At 54.0% G+C, this 20,925-nt stretch overlaps 1 protein-coding gene across 2 annotated transcripts; it reads left to right on the top strand.

The window, feature by feature from the left end:
- The first annotated feature begins 890 nt into the window (after positions 1-890).
- Kcnh4 (potassium voltage-gated channel subfamily H member 4) lies at positions 891-20,402 on the top strand. Of its 2 annotated transcripts, none has more exons than XM_076543399.1 (17): positions 891-1,109; positions 2,970-3,203; positions 3,511-3,657; positions 3,749-3,876; positions 4,825-5,068; positions 5,479-5,636; positions 8,492-8,699; positions 10,302-10,496; positions 10,925-11,124; positions 12,846-13,095; positions 13,685-13,929; positions 14,471-14,509; positions 14,706-15,058; positions 15,330-15,436; positions 16,891-16,967; positions 18,772-19,480; positions 20,184-20,402. In XM_076543399.1, exons 1-16 carry the CDS (start codon positions 1,034-1,036, stop codon positions 19,165-19,167), a joined length of 3,057 nt encoding a protein of 1,018 aa, XP_076399514.1. In that variant the 5' UTR covers positions 891-1,033; the 3' UTR covers positions 19,168-19,480; positions 20,184-20,402. The 2 variants fall into 2 exon arrangements, with proteins under 2 accessions (XP_076399514.1, XP_076399513.1); XM_076543398.1 differs by having other exon boundaries at positions 18,772-19,484.
- The last annotated feature ends 523 nt before the right edge of the window (positions 20,403-20,925 follow it).

Raw genomic sequence — 20,925 nt, 5'->3', positions numbered from 1 at the left:
CACATGAACATGGAAACCAAGACCAAGGGCAATGCACCCACAAGCCAAGGAATGCCAGAGGCCACTAGCAACCCACTTAGAAGCTGGAGGATAGCATGGAAGACTCTTCTTCACAGCCTTCAGAGGGACCTAAGCCCTGAGTTGGGGGTCTAACCTTGAGCTCGGATTTCTAGATCCCAGAACTGTTCAAACCATGCACTCTGCGTCACTTTGCCATAACCGTAGGATAGTAATGTAAAATTCAAAAACAGAGACATGAGGGCTGGCTAGATGGCTCAGTAGATAGAGGCCCTTACTGCCAAGACTGAAGAACTGAGTTCGATCCTGGGGACCCACAAAGTGGAAGGCGAGAACCGACCACTGAAAATTATTCTCTGACCTCCACATCCTGCACTACGGCACAGGCATACACACACATACGCAAAATAAATAAATGTTAACAACCCTTTTTTGAAAAGAAAGAAAGAAATATCCCAACTCCAGCAGGCGGCACTATCAACCAGACACCAGACACCAGCCCCAGCGTGGGCCGCGCGGGGAAACCCGTGGGGTGGAGCTACCAGAGCAGCCAGGGAACCACGCGTAGGGGCGTGATCACCCCGAAAGAAGGGCGTGGCCAGCGTCCGAGCCCCACCTCATCACCTCCAGCCTCGATGGTGGGCGTGTCTCCGAGACTCTCCCCAAGAGACACGCGTGGGCCGCTCCCCTCTGGGAGGAGGGCCGCAGAGGAGGGGTGCGGGTGTCTCTGGCGGCCCCTCCCGGTGCGGAGCCACGTGGTGGGCGCGGGCCGAGCCCTCCGGGAAGAACCTGACCCGTGGGGAGGTGGGGAGGGGCGGGGGGGGGGGTGGCTCTCGAAGTGCTGCTGAGCAGAGCTCAGAGCTACCAGGATCAGAGCAGAGAGGCAGCGGAGGCGAGAGGAGGGGAGGAGGCAGGCCGGCGCATGGGGCGCCCCGGCCCCGCCGGTAGCGCGCCCCCTCCGGCCAGGCCGCGCTGAACGCAGCCCGCGCAACGCCTCGAACCCGCACCCGGGGCCATGCCGGTCATGAAGGGGTTGCTAGCCCCTCAAAACACCTTTCTGGACACCATCGCCACCCGCTTTGACGGCACGCGTGAGTTGGGTGGGGGCTGGGTCAAGTCTCCTTGGGACAGGGTGGGTATCCTGGGTATGGTGTGATTAGAGGAGAGAGAATGGGGTGCAGGGGCATGCAGGAACTCCTAAAACCGTGGTAAAGAAACAGGGTGCGAAGCCCCTGAGAGTGGAAGATCAAGAGACTGGGGCGGCGTTGGGGGTGGTGGTGGTGGTGGTGGTGGAGAGGACAAGGTTAGGGGGTGTGACTCAAGGCAGAAGAGGTTCTTTGTGCCATAAAACGGAGGAGGGGCCTTGGGAGCCACCCACTCCCGGGCAGAGCTGTGCTGGGGGTGTGTATGGAGGTTTCTGAGACGTACAGATGGGACAAAGTGGTCTGATGACTCCAGATGCCCCTGCCCCAGAAGAGAGGGGAGAGGAGGAGGTGGAGAGGAGAGAGAGAGAGAGAGAGAGAGAGAGAGAGAGAGAGAGAGAGAGAGAGAGAGAGATCAGACTTAGGCAAGACCTAGTTTGTAGTAAGGTCACGCGCCCCCAAATTATGAGATATCTGTGTGTGAGGTGGATGAGGCAAAGCGGGGGCAAGTACTTGAGACTAGGGGAACTCTGCTAGCCCACCTGAGCTGGGTTCCAAGTTCAGCACCTTGGACAGCCGCATAGCTCCTTCCCGGCTTCTTCTCCCGCCATTCCCTCTCCCAACTCTGGAACCCCTGTGTCTTCCCTTTGTCCCTCTCCAAAACCCTGGCGGGCATTAGGAGGGTGGGGGAGCGGTAGCCGAGGGCGGAAACCAAGCCGCCAGGGCCCTACCCCCCCCCCCCCCTTGTTTCCATAGCGCCAATCACCGAGGCAACGGGCCCTGGGATGGAAGAAGTAGGCTGTGCCCAGGACCCAGTGCTTCCTAGGCATCCTAAGTGTCCCGATCAGCCATCCCATCCCCTGACAGTAACCTCTCCTAGGGTCCTTGGACTGTTTGTGTCTCATATCCCTGAACTGAGCCTGTCCCTGGGTGCCCTCCCACCCAGAAGCCTCTAATCCACTAAAGCTAGAGGGAGCCAACTCAGGTTCTGGTGCTGGGGGCGGCTGCAGCTCACACCTCAATGTCTTCTCGGGTTTGACTTTGAGCACCAGGAACAGATAGATCCCCTGAACCTAGCTAAAAAATATCAAAAAGCAGGCATTTCCTGGAAGGCAAGTGTCTTCCCCTCACTTTATGCACATTTGTGAGTTTGGAAATTGTCTGCCTTTTGGTTTAACAATAAGAGTATGATGTCATCAGAATCTTTGTCCTGCTCATTATAAGAGGATGCTAGGGTAGTATCCAAGGACGTGCTTCCAAAAATTGAGTGACTGGGGAGGGGGTGGGGGCGGAATCTTTTTCCTTTCTCAGAGTAGCATTTACTAAGTACCAGGAGACCTTCTCAAGTTACCTGATGCAACCCACAGCCACCGGGGAAAGGCACGTTGTGCCCCACTTTGCAGATAAGGAAGCTGAGGCACAGGAGCCTTAGTTAACGTGCCCAGGGTCACATTCAGTGAGTGGTGGAAATGGGTGCTGGAGCCCATGCCCTTCCCTTTTTTTTTTTTTTTTTTTTTTTTTTTCTGCTTTCTGCAGTCACAGCCGCCCAGCTTGAAGACAGGAGCGTGAACCCCATGGCCTCGTGGGGTTCCTTCTCTAGTCCTCCTACGGACTCTAGGCCACCCTCGAGTCCTTGCCCTTTTGCTCTCTCTCTCTCTTGTGCTCATTTCAGAACATCTCAGAGCTCCCTGAGGAACCGCCTAGAACCTTCTAGCTCTCTGATCTCTGCCCACCACTTGAGGGAATTGTTCATCTGGACGTTAGCTCCCCTTTTGGCCTGGCCCTGACCCTGACTTCTCCCTCCTGTAGACAGCAACTTCCTTCTGGCCAATGCACAGGGCCCACGGGGTTTTCCCATCGTCTACTGCTCGGACGGCTTCTGCGAGCTCACCGGCTACGGCCGCACCGAGGTCATGCAGAAAACCTGTAGCTGCCGGTTCCTCTATGGCCCGGAGACCAGTGAGCCGGCCCTGCAACGGCTGCAAAAAGCCCTGGAGGGCCACCAGGAACACCGAGCTGAAATCTGCTTTTACCGAAAGGATGGTGAGGAGCCTGACCTGGCTTGACGTCTGCCCAAATCCCAGGTCTCACCCAGAGTCTGCTGGGCACGTGGGAGCTTTGGGGCTTATTCTTCCGTGGCCGCGAGCTGGCTACAGGACTACGCTCATCCCTGATCTTTTCTGGGCCTCGGTCTCTCCCTTTGTAAAGTGAAGGAACCAGATGACAAATCTCTGGGCTGTCTCCAGTTCTAAACATTGGCCAAAGCCTTTGACTGCATCGAGAAACCAAGGAGGAACAAAGGTATACCCAAGGCTGCTCACACATCTCTGCCCTCTCTCTGTGCCCACAGGCTCAGCCTTTTGGTGTCTCCTGGACATGATGCCCATCAAGAATGAGATGGGGGAGGTTGTGCTTTTCCTGTTTTCCTTCAAGGACATCACTCAGAGTGGAGGCCCCGGACTTGGCTCACCTGGAATCCATGGGGACAATAATCATGGTAACTATAAGTCTGGGTCACAATAGACTGCTCCACACACAGCCTCTTAGGATGCGCCCCAACTTATCTGTCCATTTTTTCCCCCTAATAGAAAACTCCCTTGGGAGGAGAGGAACCAGCTCAAAACTTCGGTCCACCAGGAGGCAGAATCGGACTGTCTTGCACCGACTGACTGGCCACTTTGGACGCCGGGGCCAGGGAAATGTGAAAGCGAATAATGTGAGTGCCACTCGCAACTAGTATTTCCAAGTTCTCCAACCCTGATTCCCTGCTACTCTCTCCCTCTTTCCCTGTCTGCCCAGTCTCCCTCTGTCGACTTGTTCCTCTGTTCACCCATTTTTCATAGGCTGCTTTCTGCTTCATCACATCTGCCCCCCAACCCCTCTTCCGTCCCATTTCCTTTTCTTCACTGGGTGATTGACCTTGCTCTGGTGATGTCACAGGGGATGGAGCTCTAGAAGTAGCCCTCCCCCTGAGGATTAAGTGTAAGGATTGTGTCTTGAGGGATGACCTTACAAACTGCTGTGATCTTAGGAAGAAAGCTCCTGTTGCGGATCTAGCACCCCACCCTATGTGCCGCCACCAAGGATCCCAACAAAGCTATGGGATGGAGTCTCCCACAGGCTTCTGTTAAGCCTGTTAAGGCTATCAGGAAGTCAGCTGGGCTAACTTCCTCCCTCTGGGGCATACTCACCCCTCACCAGGTCCCTAGAACTCAGAACTACAAAGAAGTTATGACCCTTCAGGCTAGGCTGTTTGCCTGGTTGTCATTATCTCTTCAAGGAGGGCAAGGGTCAGTCCAGGTAAACACAGCTGATAAAGCAAGATGTCCTCAGAAGGGGCCTGAGGGTGTTTTGTGGAGATTTAACTGAGTGACAGAGGGCCTGCCTTGCAAGTACTGGTCCCCTGGGTTCAGTCTCCAGCACAAGAACGGAAAGAAAGAAGTGAAAAGAAAGAATTACAAAAACGAGCCTGAGCAATAGCTTGGTACGGAGACAGAAGTGCCAGGTGCCAGCTTGAGAATTCCTCCCCCACACCTTCCATCCCCTTTCTGGCTACTGTTCCGATGCCCACCTTCTCCTTTCTCCTACCCCCTGGCTCTCCCTTCCCCCAGCCTCGACTCTTCTTTCCCCCAAGTGTCCCCAACCACCTCCCCTCTCCCTTTAGAACGTGTTTGAGCCAAAGCCATCAGTGCCTGAGTACAAGGTGGCCTCCGTGGGGGGCTCCCGCTGCCTCCTCCTCCACTACAGCATCCCCAAGGCTGTCTGGGATGGCCTCATCCTCCTCGCCACATTCTACGTTGCGGTCACCGTCCCCTACAATGTCTGCTTCTCCGGTGACGACGACACCCCCATCACCTCCCGACACACCCTTGTCAGCGACATCGCTGTGGAGATGCTCTTCATCCTGGGTCAGACCCTCTACCCTACTAACCTGGGGGGTGGGCTGTGGGGACCCACTCTGACAAGCCTCCCTCCTTGCTGGGCCCGCAGGACCCTTCCCTAGCTTGAAGGGTCTTACCTTCTCTTTGTAGTTCTTTCTGAATTCTAGGGGCCCAGTGAGGGGTGAGTATGCCCTCAGAGGGGGAAGAGGCTAACACTTCTCCCCCAGACCCTGTAAGTCCTATAGTGCCAGGTGCCCTGCAGCCTTCAGCCTGTGGCCTTTCCTCCCTGTAGACCAGCCAAGAGTCCCAGCTTTCTCCATTCTGCCTCCTCCTCCATCCTGGGTCTCCTGTGCTCACGCACAGCTTCCCTATTTGTTAGCTACCTGACCTGAGAGTCCAGGCCATGGCCCCTCGTAACAGCCTCTTGCATTCCTCAGACATCATCTTGAACTTCCGCACCACCTATGTGTCCCAGTCGGGCCAGGTGGTCTCTGCTCCTCGTTCCATTGGCCTCCACTACCTGGCCACCTGGTTCTTCGTGGACCTTATTGCTGCTTTACCCTTTGACCTGCTGTATGTCTTCAACATCACTGTGGTGAGTGACTCCCATCCCACCATGCCTCCTAGCGTCTGAACTCCCAACCCCGCATCTCCCATTAGAGGGGCAGGCAAGCACAAACCCAGCCACAGTCCTTCCTATCAATTCCTGTGCAGATAGATGGCTCTCTGACTCTGCTGTGGGCACAGGCCTGAGCCAGGCACTGGGAAGGAGCCCAAAGGGTCTATGCTCTTGGAGAACTCAGCTCACAGTCTTTGAGGGAAGCTGAGACAAGCGAAAAGCTAACTATGGCTACCAAGGCGGCGTTGGTCTGATGCCAGATGAGTGGTACTTTTCACATTTTTTTTATTTCACAAACAACTGATGAGCATTTAGCTGTCTGCAAAACACTGTATGGGGGGCCTGGTCACTAAGGTAGAAAGAGACAAGGACTTGGCACTCCAAGCCCCCTCAGATTGGTGAGACAGGCAAGAAGAGTGGAAGGAGGATGTCAAGCCGCAGAACTGCTGAATGGGAGTGGGCAATAGCAGCGTGGTATCGATGCGTGGCGTCTGGACTGGCCTTGGAGATCTAGGCTGGAATGCCGGCATATGCAAAAACATTCTGAAATCAGGCCAGCACCCGGGGGCAGAAGCATCCCAGTTGGGCAGGGGCTGAGGTGGTCTGGGAAGGAACTGTTCCTGGAGGAGGTGGGAGCAGAGCTAAGCCTCTAAGAGCGAACAGGATTTGGCTAGCAAAGGATGAGAAGCCAGAGAAAGCGCATAGTTAAGTCAAGCCAGCGAGTGAGAGGCTGGGTTGGGTGCCGGGGCCTGTGTCTTCACTCGGGACCCCCTGGAAATGCCCTGAGTGGTCAGGATGGAGCCAGACAGTAGGTCTTTTCTAGTCCAAGGTGAGGCCGTCTTGGCCCGTGTCCCCAAGCCCCCTCGCCGTTGTGGGGGAGGAGAGGTGGGGAGCCGTTTTCCTGTGTGCTCTCCCTCCTATGAGTGCTGTGTGCACTCCCCTATAGCAGGAAACCGCCTACACGAAGCCGGATTTAACTAGCCGCCAACGGGCTGTGGGCCCCTTCTACTGGCTGTGCACATGTGTGTGCATGCTCCTACTTACACACACACACACTCAAGAGAGAGAGAGAGAGAGAGAGAGAGAGAGAGAGTGTAAGTCTGCCTTGAGGTCCTGACCATTCAGGAAAGGGCTTCCTGCCGGTCCTCAGTCCTGTAGCCACGCCTCTCTGCCCACCAGGTAGTGTCAGCCCTACCAGACAGCTGTCCTTACAGAAGAGAGCCGCCAGCCCCTCCTCTTGGGCTGTCCCCTCTCCTCTGGTACCTTTGGGAGTACTTTACAGATCAGTAAAGTATTACATGCACCACGGGGAACCCTTCCGGGGAGGTTCTTAAAGCTTCTTCCAATGTTGATATGGAAACTCACACGGAACTAGGTCTCCAGAATCCTAGTCTAGTATTCTTTCCCATGTACAAGCTGCTTCCCAGATAGCCAGGGTCCGCAGGTGTACGGCTTATGGGGGATGAGGAGTAACATGGGAAGCCTGGGAGAGGTAGAACGGAACCGTGAGAGAAGGGGCCTTAACGGTGCGGGACACGGGAACAAGTGACTTTGGGGAGCCCTGAAATGTTCAAGTTTGGGAGCCAGATATTCTGGGACTGGAGGTAGCTGTGTTAAGTCAAAAGTTAAGATTTTAGTTAAGACTTTAAAAGGGGTTCCTGTTGGGGAACCAGGGCCACCTCCTTTCTAGCCCCTTCAGTTAACATTAGAGATCCACGAGGCGGTTCTGGAGCAGGGTAATGTCAGGGCTTTGGGGTGTGCTCCTGCCTGGAGCTCCCTGAAGTGTGGCGAGGGCTTTGGACCAAGTCTAAGTCTCTCATGCTCTACAGAGGGCTTTGTACTCTACTCTCGAGTCTCTTACAGCTCTGGATGCCAAGCTGCTCCTATACACAAATAAACCCCCATCCCACTCCTTGTCTGCCGTGTTATAAGGTCTAGTTGAAGTGTTAATTATAACAAAAACAGCAGATTCAGAGATACGGCTTTATGGCTTAAAAAAAAGTAAAATAAAAAAACTTGTCTTGAATGCATAAGGTCCTAGGTTTGATCCCTGCATTCCTGTCCCCATAGCAGGGAAAATTAACGAAAGTTTCCAGGGTCCTTGCTAGACACCAAGGCTCCATCAACCTCTAGGTCAAAGCAGGTGTCCTCAGTCCATGCTTTCCTTCTCACCTGTAGCTGACCTACAAAAGGTGGACGCCCTTAACCTTTGGTAGTCCTCAGGCTCCTCACCCGTTCCCCTTCCGGTCATCACACTTCTCCACGTCACCTGCCGACCCTGCTTGATTGTTCCTAGGACACTGGAGCTTTGAACAAGGGTCTTCAATAGATCATTCAGTCTACCCCCTCCCCCTCAGCCCTGACCAGGGCTTGCTCCTGAATCATCCCATAGTTCTGTGAGGCAGCTTAGTCCCAAATGGACTTGGTGTCCATCCTCTTGGACTTCAGTTACAGCTCCATTATTTCTTTGGTCTGTGACCTTGGAGCAAGTCCCTAGCTTCTGTGAATCCTAGTTCATTCATCAGCAAATGGGGACCAGGGATGATAACTGGACCAAAGGCTCGAAGATTGTTTTGTTTCTTTTCATGAGGATTACAAATGCCTATCATCGTGGTGGCACAATGCAAAAGAAGTCCTCGGTGGCTAAGTTAATTATTCTCTCCTGATGCATTTTATAGTCACTTTCTCAGGACAGCAGCGACAGTTTTTTTTGCAGCTTCCCCTGGCTCCAGGACGTCTGATGGGAAGGGCCTGGAGGGGGTTAGGGGGTGCTATGTGAAGGTTCTGGGGAGCTGTGCCTACTGACAGCCTCCCCCGCTGCCCTCCCGCAGACCTCGCTGGTACACCTGCTGAAAACGGTGCGGCTCCTGCGGTTGCTGCGGCTGCTGCAGAAGCTGGAGCGGTACTCACAGTGCAGCGCGGTGGTGCTCACGCTGCTCATGTCCGTCTTTGCACTCCTTGCTCATTGGATGGCCTGCGTCTGGTATGTCATCGGGCGTCGGGAGATGGAGGCCAATGACCCGCTGCTCTGGGACATTGGTGAGCCACCGGTCCTAGACTTTCACTTGCTTACCTCTCCACCTGTCCTGTCCCCGACCTGATGCCACCAGGACTTAACATCTCCCCATCCCTCAGTCCTCTAACCGTCCAATAAGATGACCTGTGCTCCTTCTGGATCAAGTGTGGGGACACTGGTTTGGAGTGAAGGGCTCTGCTTGGGGGAAACTTCCAGCCTAGCTGGGAAGGAGACCAGGATCAGTCAGTGACAGCGGAAACACACTGATGGAGAGTATTTTGGACAGAGGAAATCAGTGTGTGGAAAGGGCTCAGAAAGGCTTCTCATCCTCTCAGCTCTCTGCCATCATCAGTTCCTCCTTAGCCACAATTAATGGATCCACTGGCCCGGAGGCAGCTCCCGGCCCTCAGTGTCTCCTTGGAAAGTTGTCAGATCCTAGGCGCTGATCTTGATTCCTCCCTCTTCAGCCCACACCTGATCTGCCCACTTGGATCTGGCATCTTCTCCCCATCTCGATACCTTGGCCGGTCTCCCCCCCTTCCTCCCTCAGTGACTCCTACGGCGGGCCCCACGCTTTCTTTCCCTGTCTTCCTCTTACCCCCACCCTCAGCCGCTCTCCTTGCCGCAGCCAAACTGGTCTCCCATGAACCAACCCTGGAGGCCTGGGGAGAGGGCTGGAGAGACTGGAGGCTTAAGAGCACTTGCTGACCTTGCAGAGGACCCGGGCTCAGTTCCCAACACCCATGTGATAGGTAGCTCGTAGGGGACCTGATGACCTTTTCTGACCTGTGCGAGCACCAGACACACATGGTACAAATACATAACATGTTGGCAAACATTCATACACATTAAAAATGAAATAAATATATCTATAATAACAATTTTTTATAAAGAATAGACACCGACCCTCTCCCAGCTTCTCCCTGGGCCCTTACACTAGCTCCCCACTGGCCGCAAACTGAAGTCTATGCTTGGTGGTCACGTGGTCCCGTGGGCAGCTCTGCATGATCTGTGTCCCACCACGTTACTTCTCCCTGTACAGCCCGTAGACACTGACTGCCCTCCTGGACCTGACCTGCTGCTCTCTCACTCTGGGCCTTGTACATGGTTTCCTTCCTGGGAGGCCCCGCTCCTTCCCCGTGGTGAATTTTCTGTACTCTCAGCTTCCACCAAAATGGCATGTCCTAAGAGAACCATGTCCCTAGGATCCATCTTGGCTCCCTTAACCTGCTGTGGTTCCTAACCCTTTAGTAGCTTGCCTCCCACCTGAAATAGTCCGCGTGTCCTCTCCTCCTTGACATTGTTTACAGGTGATGGCAGGGATAGCCCTGGGGTCGGATCTCAGCACCCTCCCTCCAACACACAGGAAACAGTAACATACGAGGGGGCTGAAGGGGCCCCTGCAGTCAATAGTCTAAGGAGTGGGTAGCCTTGGAGTGCACTCCTTAGCCAGCGCATGGCCTCCAGGCCCCTCACAGCAGCTCTGCACACTTCTCGCCTCAGCAGCTGCAAACTGCCCCCTCCTCTGTAAATGTCTATCCAGGGTCAAACAGGCAGATCAGGGAAACGCTCTCTCCAGCACTTGCATGGCCAGCCGTGATTCCCTCCTTCCTTCCCTGTCGCAGGTTGGTTGCATGAGCTGGGCAAGCGGTTGGAGGAGCCCTATGTCAACGGCTCGGCAGGTGGACCGTCGCGGCGCAGTGCCTACATCGCCGCGCTGTACTTCACCCTGAGCAGCCTTACCAGTGTGGGCTTCGGCAACGTATGTGCCAACACCGATGCCGAGAAGATCTTCTCCATCTGCACCATGCTCATAGGCGGTGAGGCCAGACCCATGACGCCCAGGGAGCTCTGTAAATCCAGGCTTGTGCGCAGGGAAACTGAGGCCCAGGGAAAGCAAGGGGCCCACCCGAGTCCACACAGTCACGTGTTCGTTCACAATCCCTTTCTTCTTTGCTCATGCCTGGGCCCATAAACAGGTGTGACCTCTTTCGAGAGGTGAGACACCTAAGGTCATGACCTAAGGAGGAGATCAGAGAGAAGTACGAGTTGCCCCCATCTACGGATTGCCACCTGCTCTCCCTGCCTCTGATGGCCAGATGTGCTCGCCTCTAGTTCACCTGCTAGCTCTCCTGTGCGCCCCCCAGAACCTCTGAGACCCATCCAAGGCTGGGTGATTTGGGGAGCACCAGGAGCAGAAGGAGAGGCGATCGCCTCTGACGCGCTGTGGGTTGCCGCCCCCCCGCAGCTCTGATGCACGCCGTGGTGTTTGGGAACGTCACAGCCATCATCCAGCGCATGTACTCCCGACGCTCGCTCTACCACAGCCGCATGAAGGACCTCAAGGATTTCATCCGAGTGCACCGCCTGCCCCGCCCACTCAAGCAGCGCATGCTGGAGTACTTCCAGACCACGTGGGCTGTCAACAGCGGCATCGACGCCAACGAGGTAGTGATGAGCAGGGCCTCCGGCCACGTGGCAGTGTGGTGGGGAAGGGTTACCACCTCTCCAGGGTTGGAATGGAGGCAGCCAAGGTGTAGGGAGGTACAGGGCCCTTAGCAAGGATGTGGCCCCAGGTCTTAAACATAGACCTCCAAAGGAAGTTGAGTGCTTGAGTCTGGACTTGGGTGGACACCTTGCCTTCTCTTGGCCTCAGTTTCTCCATCGTGGTAGGCAGCACCGTTTCCTCCCAGCCCTGTGATGGGCCAAGCCACCATTTTCCATTCGCTCTCTATGTCCTGAACGCAGTGGAGGATGGGGGCAGCTAGAGGTGATTACACACCACGGCTTCTGCCCTCAAGGAGACCCCAAGAAAGGTGAGGGGGAGACAGGTACAGAGACGCACATAGGGAATGGAACCATACAGGAGTAACATCCCTGCGGCAGGGCTGTCATTGTGTCTGAGCCCAGAGGAGACAAGAAAGATGGCAGAGGAGAGTGGTACATCATGGTCAAGAGAATCAGTCTGCCTCGGGAAGGCCATTCCAGGCAAAAAAAAAAAAAAAAAAAAAAAAAAAAAAAGAGCAATAGGAACCTAGGTTCATGAATGCAGGTAAAACTGAGTGAATGGGTCCAGGGATCTGAAAGTAGTTGAGTGAGCCTCAGAGAAGGGGAGGTTGTACTGGGAGGTGCCAGCGCCAGAGTTGGGGCTGGGGCAGCCGCAGCCCCAGAGAGTGGATCGCCTTGAGTCTGCAGTTGTATTCTGCCAGATCTCTGGGATGGGGTGTGGCAGAGGGTGGAGGAGAGGGGAGACGGGAGATTTTTGACTGGAAAGGATCTGCAGGAGCAGGCAATTTCCAGTTGGTTGCAAGAGAGCAGCCCACAGGGGTGGCCAGGTTTGGCTTGGGGTCAAGGGATGAGATGAAGGCACTCCAGGAGGAAGACCGGGTTAATGGATGCAGGTGAGAGTCCTGGGCCGGGCCGTCATCCCCATGCAGTGTCTGTGGGAGGCCCAGGTGGAGGTTGTCCATCAGGGAGTTGTAAATCCACACGTGAACCCAACATTGGGCTTCCGGGCATGGGTGGTAAAGACAGGGACTGGTTGCCATGATGTGGGAGGATGTGGAAGAAGTGAGTTGAGGGGCCTGGGCTGTGCCAGGAGCCTGGGGAAGAAATGAGAAGGTAGAAGAACTGGCCGGGAGTCCCTCCCAGGGGCCCCGGTGGGACAATAAGGGAGAGGTCAGCAAGACAGAACCGCGGAGGGGCTCCACGATACTACGAGGGAAATGTGAGGAGAACCGGTCAAATGTAAGCCCTAGCGAGAGCCCGAGTTTTACAGTTAGGAATACTGAGGCCCAGAGATGGGAAACAGAGTCCAAAGTCCCCAGGAACAAAGATGACTGTGACTTTCCCATTCCCAGTTGAAGAAGTCCCACCAGGGACGACTCTTGACTGGGTAGACCTGAGGAATCAGAGTCTAGGCGTGCTCCGTGTGTGTAGCCATGTGGAGTAACCAGAGCAAAGACTTGGTCTCTGCCTAGAAGTTAGATTGGGTGAACAAGATTGGCAAAGAAAATCGAGAGTAGACAAAGAAGTCTTCCTTAAGGTCTAGTGGGTAATTTCAGAGAGAGGGCAAGTTGGCACTCTTGCCTTGAGCAGCACGACTCATTCGTAAGCTTCGAGGAGTGTTTGCAGGGGCATGGCCAGAGTGACTTCTGCCTCTTATGCAGTTACTGCGTGACTTCCCGGATGAGCTGCGAGCTGACATTGCTATGCACCTGAATCGGGAGATCCTGCAGCTGCCCTTGTTTGGAGCAGCTAGCAGGGGCTGCCTTCGGGCTCTCTCCCTGCACATCAAGGCCTCGTTTTGTGCTCCTGGGGAGTACCTCTTACGCCGTGGGGATGCCCTGCAGGCTCACTACTATGTCTGCTCTGGCTCGCTTGAGGTGCTCCGAGACAACATGGTGCTGGCCATCCTCGGTGAGAACCCCACCACCACACACTGCCCATCCTAAGACCTTCCCCAGAGGACTTGGGAATAGCCTGGGGTCCAGGGAATGGGAGACCCCTAGTGAGTCCCTAGAAAGCCTACTGAGGAGTATTCTTCCTTGATCCCTTTACCCTATTACAGGTCCGCCTTGGTCACTCCCCCTACTCGCCTCTCTTGCTTGGGCCACCCCTTAAGCCACTGGCCCTCCATCAATGAGTGTCATTCAGTCAACTCAATCTATCCCTTTGCATCATCTTCCAGTTCCATTGTCCATTCCCCAGTGACTCTAAAACCCACTGACCTTTACCCTTTAACTGGCCCTTCTGGCCAGTCTTTATTGATCCTCCAATTGTGCTGGCCCTTTCCCCAGCACTACTGACCTCTCCCACTGGCTGTTGGCTGGCTGCACCAGCCATCCCCCACTGGCCTTTCCAAAGTTCCCTCTTTCCAGTGGGCTTTATTAACTCGCCTTCGACCGTCCTTAAGTACACTGCCCACCTCTCAGATGTGTGGACCACCTCCCACTGACACCGAGTGTCCCCTGCATCCTAGTTGACTGTCCCCTTCCTTTACCCATAGGGAAGGGGGACTTGATTGGGGCAGACATCCCTGAGTTGGGGCAGGAGCCTTGGTCAGGGACAGGCCCCAGCTGCGTGCTGAAGACCAGCGCTGATGTGAAAGCATTGACTTACTGTGGCCTGCAGCAGCTGAGCAGCCGAGGGCTGGCGGAGGTCCTGCGGCTGTATCCGGAATATGGGGCTGCCTTCCGGGCTGGCCTACCCCGGGACCTAACCTTCAACCTGCGCCAAGGCTCTGAAAACAACGTATGTAGACACCGCATGGCTGCTATCCCCACCCCGGTACCTCCCTTCAAAACAGACCTCCTCCAGCCCCAGAGAGCCTCTTACATGTCTCACCTCCCTCAAAACATCACCTCTAACTTCAACCACCTTCTTCTATGACTTCATGTACACTTAACCTCTTCCAACCCCACTCCCCATGGGCCTTGCCCGGCCCCTTGACAATCTCTTACAACCTTCTCTTACTGAGTACCTCTCAGCCTCATTTAGCTTCATGAAGTCCCTGTCTGGACTGGTGGCACACCACCCCCCTCCCCCACACACCGAGGTTCCTCTCCTCCACTGTTGTCCCAACGTTTCCCACTTCGTTTCTGGTTGATATGTCTCTACCTGAGACCTCTGTCTTCCTCAACTTTGGGGGTTCACTTCGTCACTCTGAATCCCTCTGAGTTAGAGTTGGTGGTGTCTGGCTCAATTCCGTGTTCTCGGTCGCTTAACACGGTTAGGGGGAGTGAAGAGGGGTTCCGTCCCAGGGAGTCAGCTGAACCCCACTCTGTCCCCACAGGGCCTCAGCCGCTTCTCACGCTCTCCTCGCCTCTCCCAGGTAATACTCACTCCTGGGTGGGGTGAGGTTGTTCTGTGGAGAGATTGGGAGGGGGGCAGCTTCCCTTGGCTCCTGTGCCGTGGGGAGAAGAAATAGAGGGTGGGGGGCAGTGCACGGTGCTGAGGGTGGCCCCCCCCCCCCGGACGAAGTGTCCTACTGTCCAGCGTCCGGTAACAGCGCTCGCTCCTTCCCACAGCCACGCTCCGACACTCTTGGCTCCTCCTCGGACAAGACTCTGCCATCCATCACAGAAACCGAGGGTGGCATGGAGCCTGGGGCTGGTCCCAAGCCCCGTCGGCCCCTCCTGCTGCCCAACCTCAGCCCAGCACGGCCTCGGGGGTCCCTGGTCAGCCTTTTGGGCGAGGAGCTGCCCCCATTCTCAGCCCTTGTCTCTTCTCCTTCCCTCTCCCCATCTCCTTCCCCTGCCCTGGCTGGCCGGGGCCAGAGTCCCTCCCTGCACAGCCCCCCCAGGGGCTCTGCTGCCTGGAAGCCCCCCCAGCTCCTCATTCCCCCACTGGGAACATTTGGACCTCCGGACCTCAGTCCCCGGTGAGATGCCAGCCTTCCTTGCCTTTCTCATATCCCTGCTGGCTTCCAGAACCTTCTTTGGGCTCCATTCCCAGCGTTCCAACCAGTGCTCCTTACTGTCTCTGCCCCATGTGCCAGCCTTGCCTTTCCAACCACAGCTTGCAATCCCATTCCGCTTTGACCATTGTTCTTCCCCAGTTTCCTGGCTCTGCTACCCTCCTTCACCTTTTGCCTGCTCTGTTCGGGCCCTGCATCCTCCCCCTGGTGCTGATGAGCACTACTCTACCCCCAGGATTGTGGATGGCATTGAGGACTCCAGTCACACAGCTGAGGCCCCTACATTCAGGTTCAGCAAGAGGCCAGAGCCCACCAGAACTCGCTCACAGGCTCCCCCTTCAGGTAAGGAACCACAGTGACTTCAGCTCACAGTTATTCACATCTGTCCATCCACCCACCCACCCATCTATTTGTCCCCATCAGTCCATCTATCCATTTACATACCCATCCATCCATCCATCCATCCATCCATCCATCCATCCATCCACTCACCTATCCAATGATCCGCTCATCCACTCATCCATCCATCTATCCATCCATCCATCCACTCACCTATCCAATGATCCACTCATCCATCCATCCATCCACCCACTCACCTATCCAACAATCCACTCATCAATCCATCTATCCATCCATCCACCCACCTATCCAACAATCTGCTCATCCATCATCCATCCACCCACCTAACTATCCATTTACATACCCATCCATCCATCTATCCATCCATCTATCCATCTATCCACCCACTCACCTATCCAACGATCCACTCATCCATCCATCCATCCATCCATCTATCCATCCATCCATCCACCCACTCACCTATCCAACAATCCGCTCATCCATCCATCATCCATCCATCCATCCATCCACCCACTCACCTATCCAACAATCTGCTCATCCATCCATCCACCAACCTAACTATCCATTTACATATCCATCCATCCATCCATCCATCTATCCATCCATCCATCCATCCATCCATCCATCCATCCATCCATCCATCCATCCATCCACTCACCTATCCAATGATCTGCTCATCAATCCATCCATCCATCCACTCACCTATCCAATGATCCGCTCATCCATCCATCCATCCATCCATCCACTCATGTCACATATGTCACATGCCATCCTAGGAATAGTCAAATCAGATCCTGCCAACATTTTAGCATGGAGGGGAGCAACACCTATGTACACAGATAACAATTCTAGAATTATAATTATGTGCCAAGTTCTACAACTGAGAAAAGAACAAGACTTTGTGGTAGGAATAGAGGGAATGCTTTGTTTACTCCTTAAAGGGACTGTAAGGAGCCAGTGACATGGTTCAATGGTAAAGATAAAGCTTGACAAACTGAGTTTGATCCCTAGTGCCTGTATGGTGGAAGGATGGACCCAATTTCTGAAAGCTGTCCTCTGATTTCCACACGAGCACTGTGGGGCACACATAGACACAACTATAAATAAATAAATGTAATTGAAAAGAAAAGAAGAGCGTGGCCCTTTGGTATGGTGGAGCAGATGTTCAAGGTGTGAAGGAATGCACAGAAGAGACACTGTGCAGTGTTTGGATGCCAAGCATCCCTGTGCCTAGAGCGGGGTGGGGTGGGAGTGGGTATGGAGGAAGGCCCGAGGCTAGGCTTCAAAATCAGCTTCTGGGGTTGGTTTCCCCACCTCGCTGACACCAGAGCATTCTATTCCTTGCTCCCTGCTTGTCAGGCAACAGAGAGGAGTGGGGACTGGGTGTCCGTGCTCCATGAACTCATCTGCATCTCTTTAACCCATGCTGCCCGAAGGCCCCAGGCCCAGTCGGGCACCCGCCACGGAGGCAGCAGAAGAGGTGAAGGAAAAGGTCTGCAGGCTGAACCAGGAGGTAGGTTTGGTTTGGCTCTTCCCTGCCCACCCCATCGAATATTGTCTGTGGATCTGAGAGGAGCATGTCATGTGTGGAGCTAGCCAGAGTCCTGTGTTCTGTCACACTACCTAAATGACCCTGAGCTGGGCTTACTTCCTCACCTAAAAGTTAGAAAAGTAATATGTCGCTGGGTGGTGGTGGTGATGGTGGCACACATCTTTAATCCCAGCACTCGGGAGGCAGAGGCCAGCCTGGTCTACAGAGTGAGTTCTAGGATAGCCAAGGCTACACAGAGAAATCCTGTCTCAAAAACAAACAAACAAATAAGTAAATAAATAGAAAAATGACATGTCCTTCCCAGAAGGGGACGTGTGAGAAGAGTGCACATGTGCTGTGGATATCATTCTGTATAAATAAAACACTGATTGGCCAGTGGCCAGGCAGGAAGTATAGGCAGGACAAACAGAGAGGAGAATTCTGGGAAGCAGACGGTAGAGGAAGGGAGACACTGCCAGCCTCCACCATGACAAGCAGCATGTGAAGAGGCCAGTAAGCCACAAGCCACGTGGCAAGGTATAGATTTATAGAAATGGATTAATTTAAGCTATAAGAACAGTTAGCAAGAAGCGTGCCACGGCCATACGGTTTGTAAGTAATATAAGTCTCTGTGTTTACTTGATTGGGTCTGAGCGGCTGTGGGACTGGTGGGTGACAGAGATTTGTCCTGACTGTGAGCCAGGCAGGAAAACTCTCCAGCTACACCCAAGTATCTGGTCCAGTCCCTTCTGCATCTCCAGTACTCATACCTCTTTCTCCCACAACTGAGTCTCCATTTACAGCCTGGGACCTATCCACCAAAGTCTGATGCTCAAGGCTCAAGCCTTTTCTCTTTACCCAGTCCTTGTGTGTGTATGTGGAGGGGGTGTGTGTATGGGGGTCTGTGTGGTGTGTGTGTTTTGGGGGAGGATCAGTGGATAGGGAAGTGGAGAGGCTTTTAGGACCAATGCCCATTTGGCTGAATCTTGGCCAGGAAGAGCTAGATTCTAAATGCCTAGGCTAGGCATTGCTTCTACCTCTTTCCCAAGGGATCTCGGTATTGTCGCCACATAGCTACCAAGCCCAGCCCCTGGGAGCCACCTTCCCTCTGTTCTGATAAACAGCAGGCAAACCAGAGAGGTGGCACCTGGGCTAGGGCAGGGCCTAGAGCTGTCTACAGTTCAAGGTTAAGGGAAAGTCCTGCTTCTGCTCACTGTCTCAGGCCGCCCTCCTCCCTAGGTCAGTGATTCCCATATCTGAGTTTGAATCAGAACTACCCTGGGCCTTAACTGGTTTGGAAAGTCTGGGCTGGGGCCAGTCTAGCAGATTGATGAGCTCCAAATTCAAAGAGAGACACTGTTTCAAAAACAAAACAACAAAACAAAACAAACAAACAGAGAGAGTGATGAGAGAATGCTATCCAATGATGATGACCTCTGGCCTAGAGGGACACCTGCACTCAAGTGCACACACACATACACACAAACACACATTCACTGCACACACACACACACACACACACACACACACACACACACACAAGAAAATGAAATAAATACATGAAGAGAGAGGGAGCTAGGGCAGCAATGACTCCTGCTGCAGATACATTTTGGAAATCAATTGGGGTACTTTACTTGTTGGTTGTTACAGCCCCTGGTCTTTCTTCTTCCCAGGTGGCTGTGGGCAGACAGTGATTAAAGAATTTTGTAAACTATAGTGTGGGGGTGGGGAGCGAGCCTGGTTATTGTCCTAGCATCCTGAGACACTTTGCTCCTGTTTCCAACAGATCTCCCGCCTCAATCAGGAAGTATCTCAGCTGAGCCGGGAGCTGCGGCAAGTGATGGGCCTCCTCCAGGCCAGGCTGGGTCCCCCCAGCCACTCATCTGACTCAGCTTGGCCCCAAGGCCTTCCTTGCCATCACCAGAGGCCACCGTGCGTCTCTCCTCATGTGTCTGGACCCCCACCGGGTCTCCAGGATACTACACTTGCTGTGGTTCACTGTCCAGCCAGTGTGGGGACAGTGGAGATAGGGGCCACCCCCTCAGAGCGGAGACCTTCCATGATGGCACCCCATCCCTCAGAACCTGATTCTCTCGGACCCTCTCCAGTGCCAGAGGCTTCTCCCCTGACCCCAAGCCTCATGAGGCACAGCTTCCAGTCTGGGTCAGACACATTCCACTGACCCTGGCCTCAGGCCCAGGCCTGTCTGGGGTGGGTATTACCAACCTGCCATCCAGGGAGGAGCTGGGCTCCTTGGCCTCTTGCCTTGGGATCAGCAGCCACCAGCCGGCCTGGTTGGCTCTGGATTCTCTGGACTTTTTAACAAAGAGTGGCCACATCTAACCCTGTTCCATTTTCTCAACCATCCCCCATCCTCCTCTTCTGTGAGAGGAGCCACCACCTGAGGCCATGGAATCCAGCAGGCATGAAATGGACCGTGGTGCCCTGCTGGGCTGGGCAGATGAGATGTCCTGCTGTCTTCCCAAGACTTGGAGGCAGGTATAGACTGGGAACAGAAGAATGGTCAAGAGCAAGCATCTAGCCTAGTAAATGAAGGCCGTGGCTAGACCAGGCAGGGTCTATATCAAGAGGAATAGATGCTATTACGGTGTTATGGAGCTCTTCTGTCCCAGATTCTGGATCCCTTGCCAAAGACCCTGGGAAGGATGTCTCCTTGAAAGGAGTGGGTTTTGAGATTCCAGCTGTTATTTGAGAAACTCAGGACATCTTAGGCCTCCCGTTACCAGTCACTTCACCCCACAGCACACACAGAAAGCAAACTGATGACACCACGTGTGTCTTTGACCTCTCGGAACATTTGTTTTTCCAATTCGTTTTTGTTTTGTTTGTTTTGTTTCGAACTAGTTATCAATATCAAACTCCATACAAGAGTCACAAAATATTCAGTATTCTAACTTCTCAAGAAAAACAAAGCTGTCTGGCTACCAAGAGCCAACATTCATCTGGCAAAATCAGTAATCACCTGGTCACGGGTGGCTGAGAAATAGTCCTCATTTCTTCATTGCCTGTTGGTCCATCATTTCCTGATGCCCACTCAGCTTCCCTTATCTGTTACGTCCCTGCGTTATTTCAGTTTGTAATCCCTGCCTTAGCGTGGGCTCCAAGGGGGTCTTAATAATGTCTGCTTCCTCTCTCGGCCTCGAGCCTATCAACATCTCTGTTTCTGTCTCTCCACAGGCTGTCATGCAAGGTGGTCTGCTGCCAGCAGTTCAAGGCATTCCTAGCACCCCCCTTTTGCTGTTCCCTCCTCCAAACCCCTGCCAAATCTGCCCTCTCTCCCCTCCAACACGGTCTCCACTGAGGGTCTGGGCAGAACCTACCCCGGCTTCCAACTTTCCTTCCCCACTCAACACCCCAGGCTCACTTTTGGATAGGAAATAAATTTTTTATTTTTGTAGACCTTGACTCTGGCTGTTTCTGGGGGTTGGTCTGAGAGCCCCAGGGCTTTGAAAGAGCCAACACAAGGAGACACACCCCACCATACTCCAGGGCCCTGTTGCTGTCTCTAGGAAGGGCAGAGGCGCCAGCCAATCCACTTGGCGCCGTATTCACGACACCAGGGACTCCTGGGATAAGGGAGAAACCTTAATGAGTCACCAAGGGCCTGTTACACTCCTTCCTCCCCACCACCCAGTGACAACCACAAATACACAGTATGTGGGAGAGACCAGCCTAATCTCTAGACTTAGAAAGATAGCCCCAGGGAGTTGCCCTGCCCTCCGGAATAAGGAATTCTTCCCAGGTATTTGGTGTTGAGCTAGGTATAGTGTGTTATAGTGGGCAGGCAGCTGGAGGGAAGAGCTTGTCACCAGTCGAGAACCTGCTAAGAATGTCTTCTCTTAGCTTATAGCATTTCTCTGAAGAGCTGTGCATGCCCTATGGTATATACGTTGTAAGAAATTGGCACCTTGATGACAGG

This window comes from Peromyscus maniculatus, chromosome 8 (assembly GCF_049852395.1).
Source record: "Peromyscus maniculatus bairdii isolate BWxNUB_F1_BW_parent chromosome 8, HU_Pman_BW_mat_3.1, whole genome shotgun sequence".
NCBI classification, from domain to species: Eukaryota; Metazoa; Chordata; class Mammalia; order Rodentia; family Cricetidae; genus Peromyscus; species Peromyscus maniculatus.
The sequence above is the reverse complement of the archived record's forward strand: the minus strand, read 5'-3'. Positions and strand labels throughout refer to the sequence as shown.

Excerpts from the sequence above, each read along its gene's own strand:
- Kcnh4 (XM_076543399.1), top strand. The coding sequence starts at position 1,034 with ATGCCGGTCATGAAGGGGTTGCTAGCCCCTCAAAACACCTTTCTGGAC. Across the intron at positions 3,877-4,824 it reads GAAATGTGAAAGCGAATAAT|AACGTGTTTGAGCCAAAGCC; the intron begins GTGAGTGCCACT and ends CTCTCCCTTTAG. Across the intron at positions 15,059-15,329 it reads CCTCCGGACCTCAGTCCCCG|GATTGTGGATGGCATTGAGG; the intron begins GTGAGATGCCAG and ends CTCTACCCCCAG.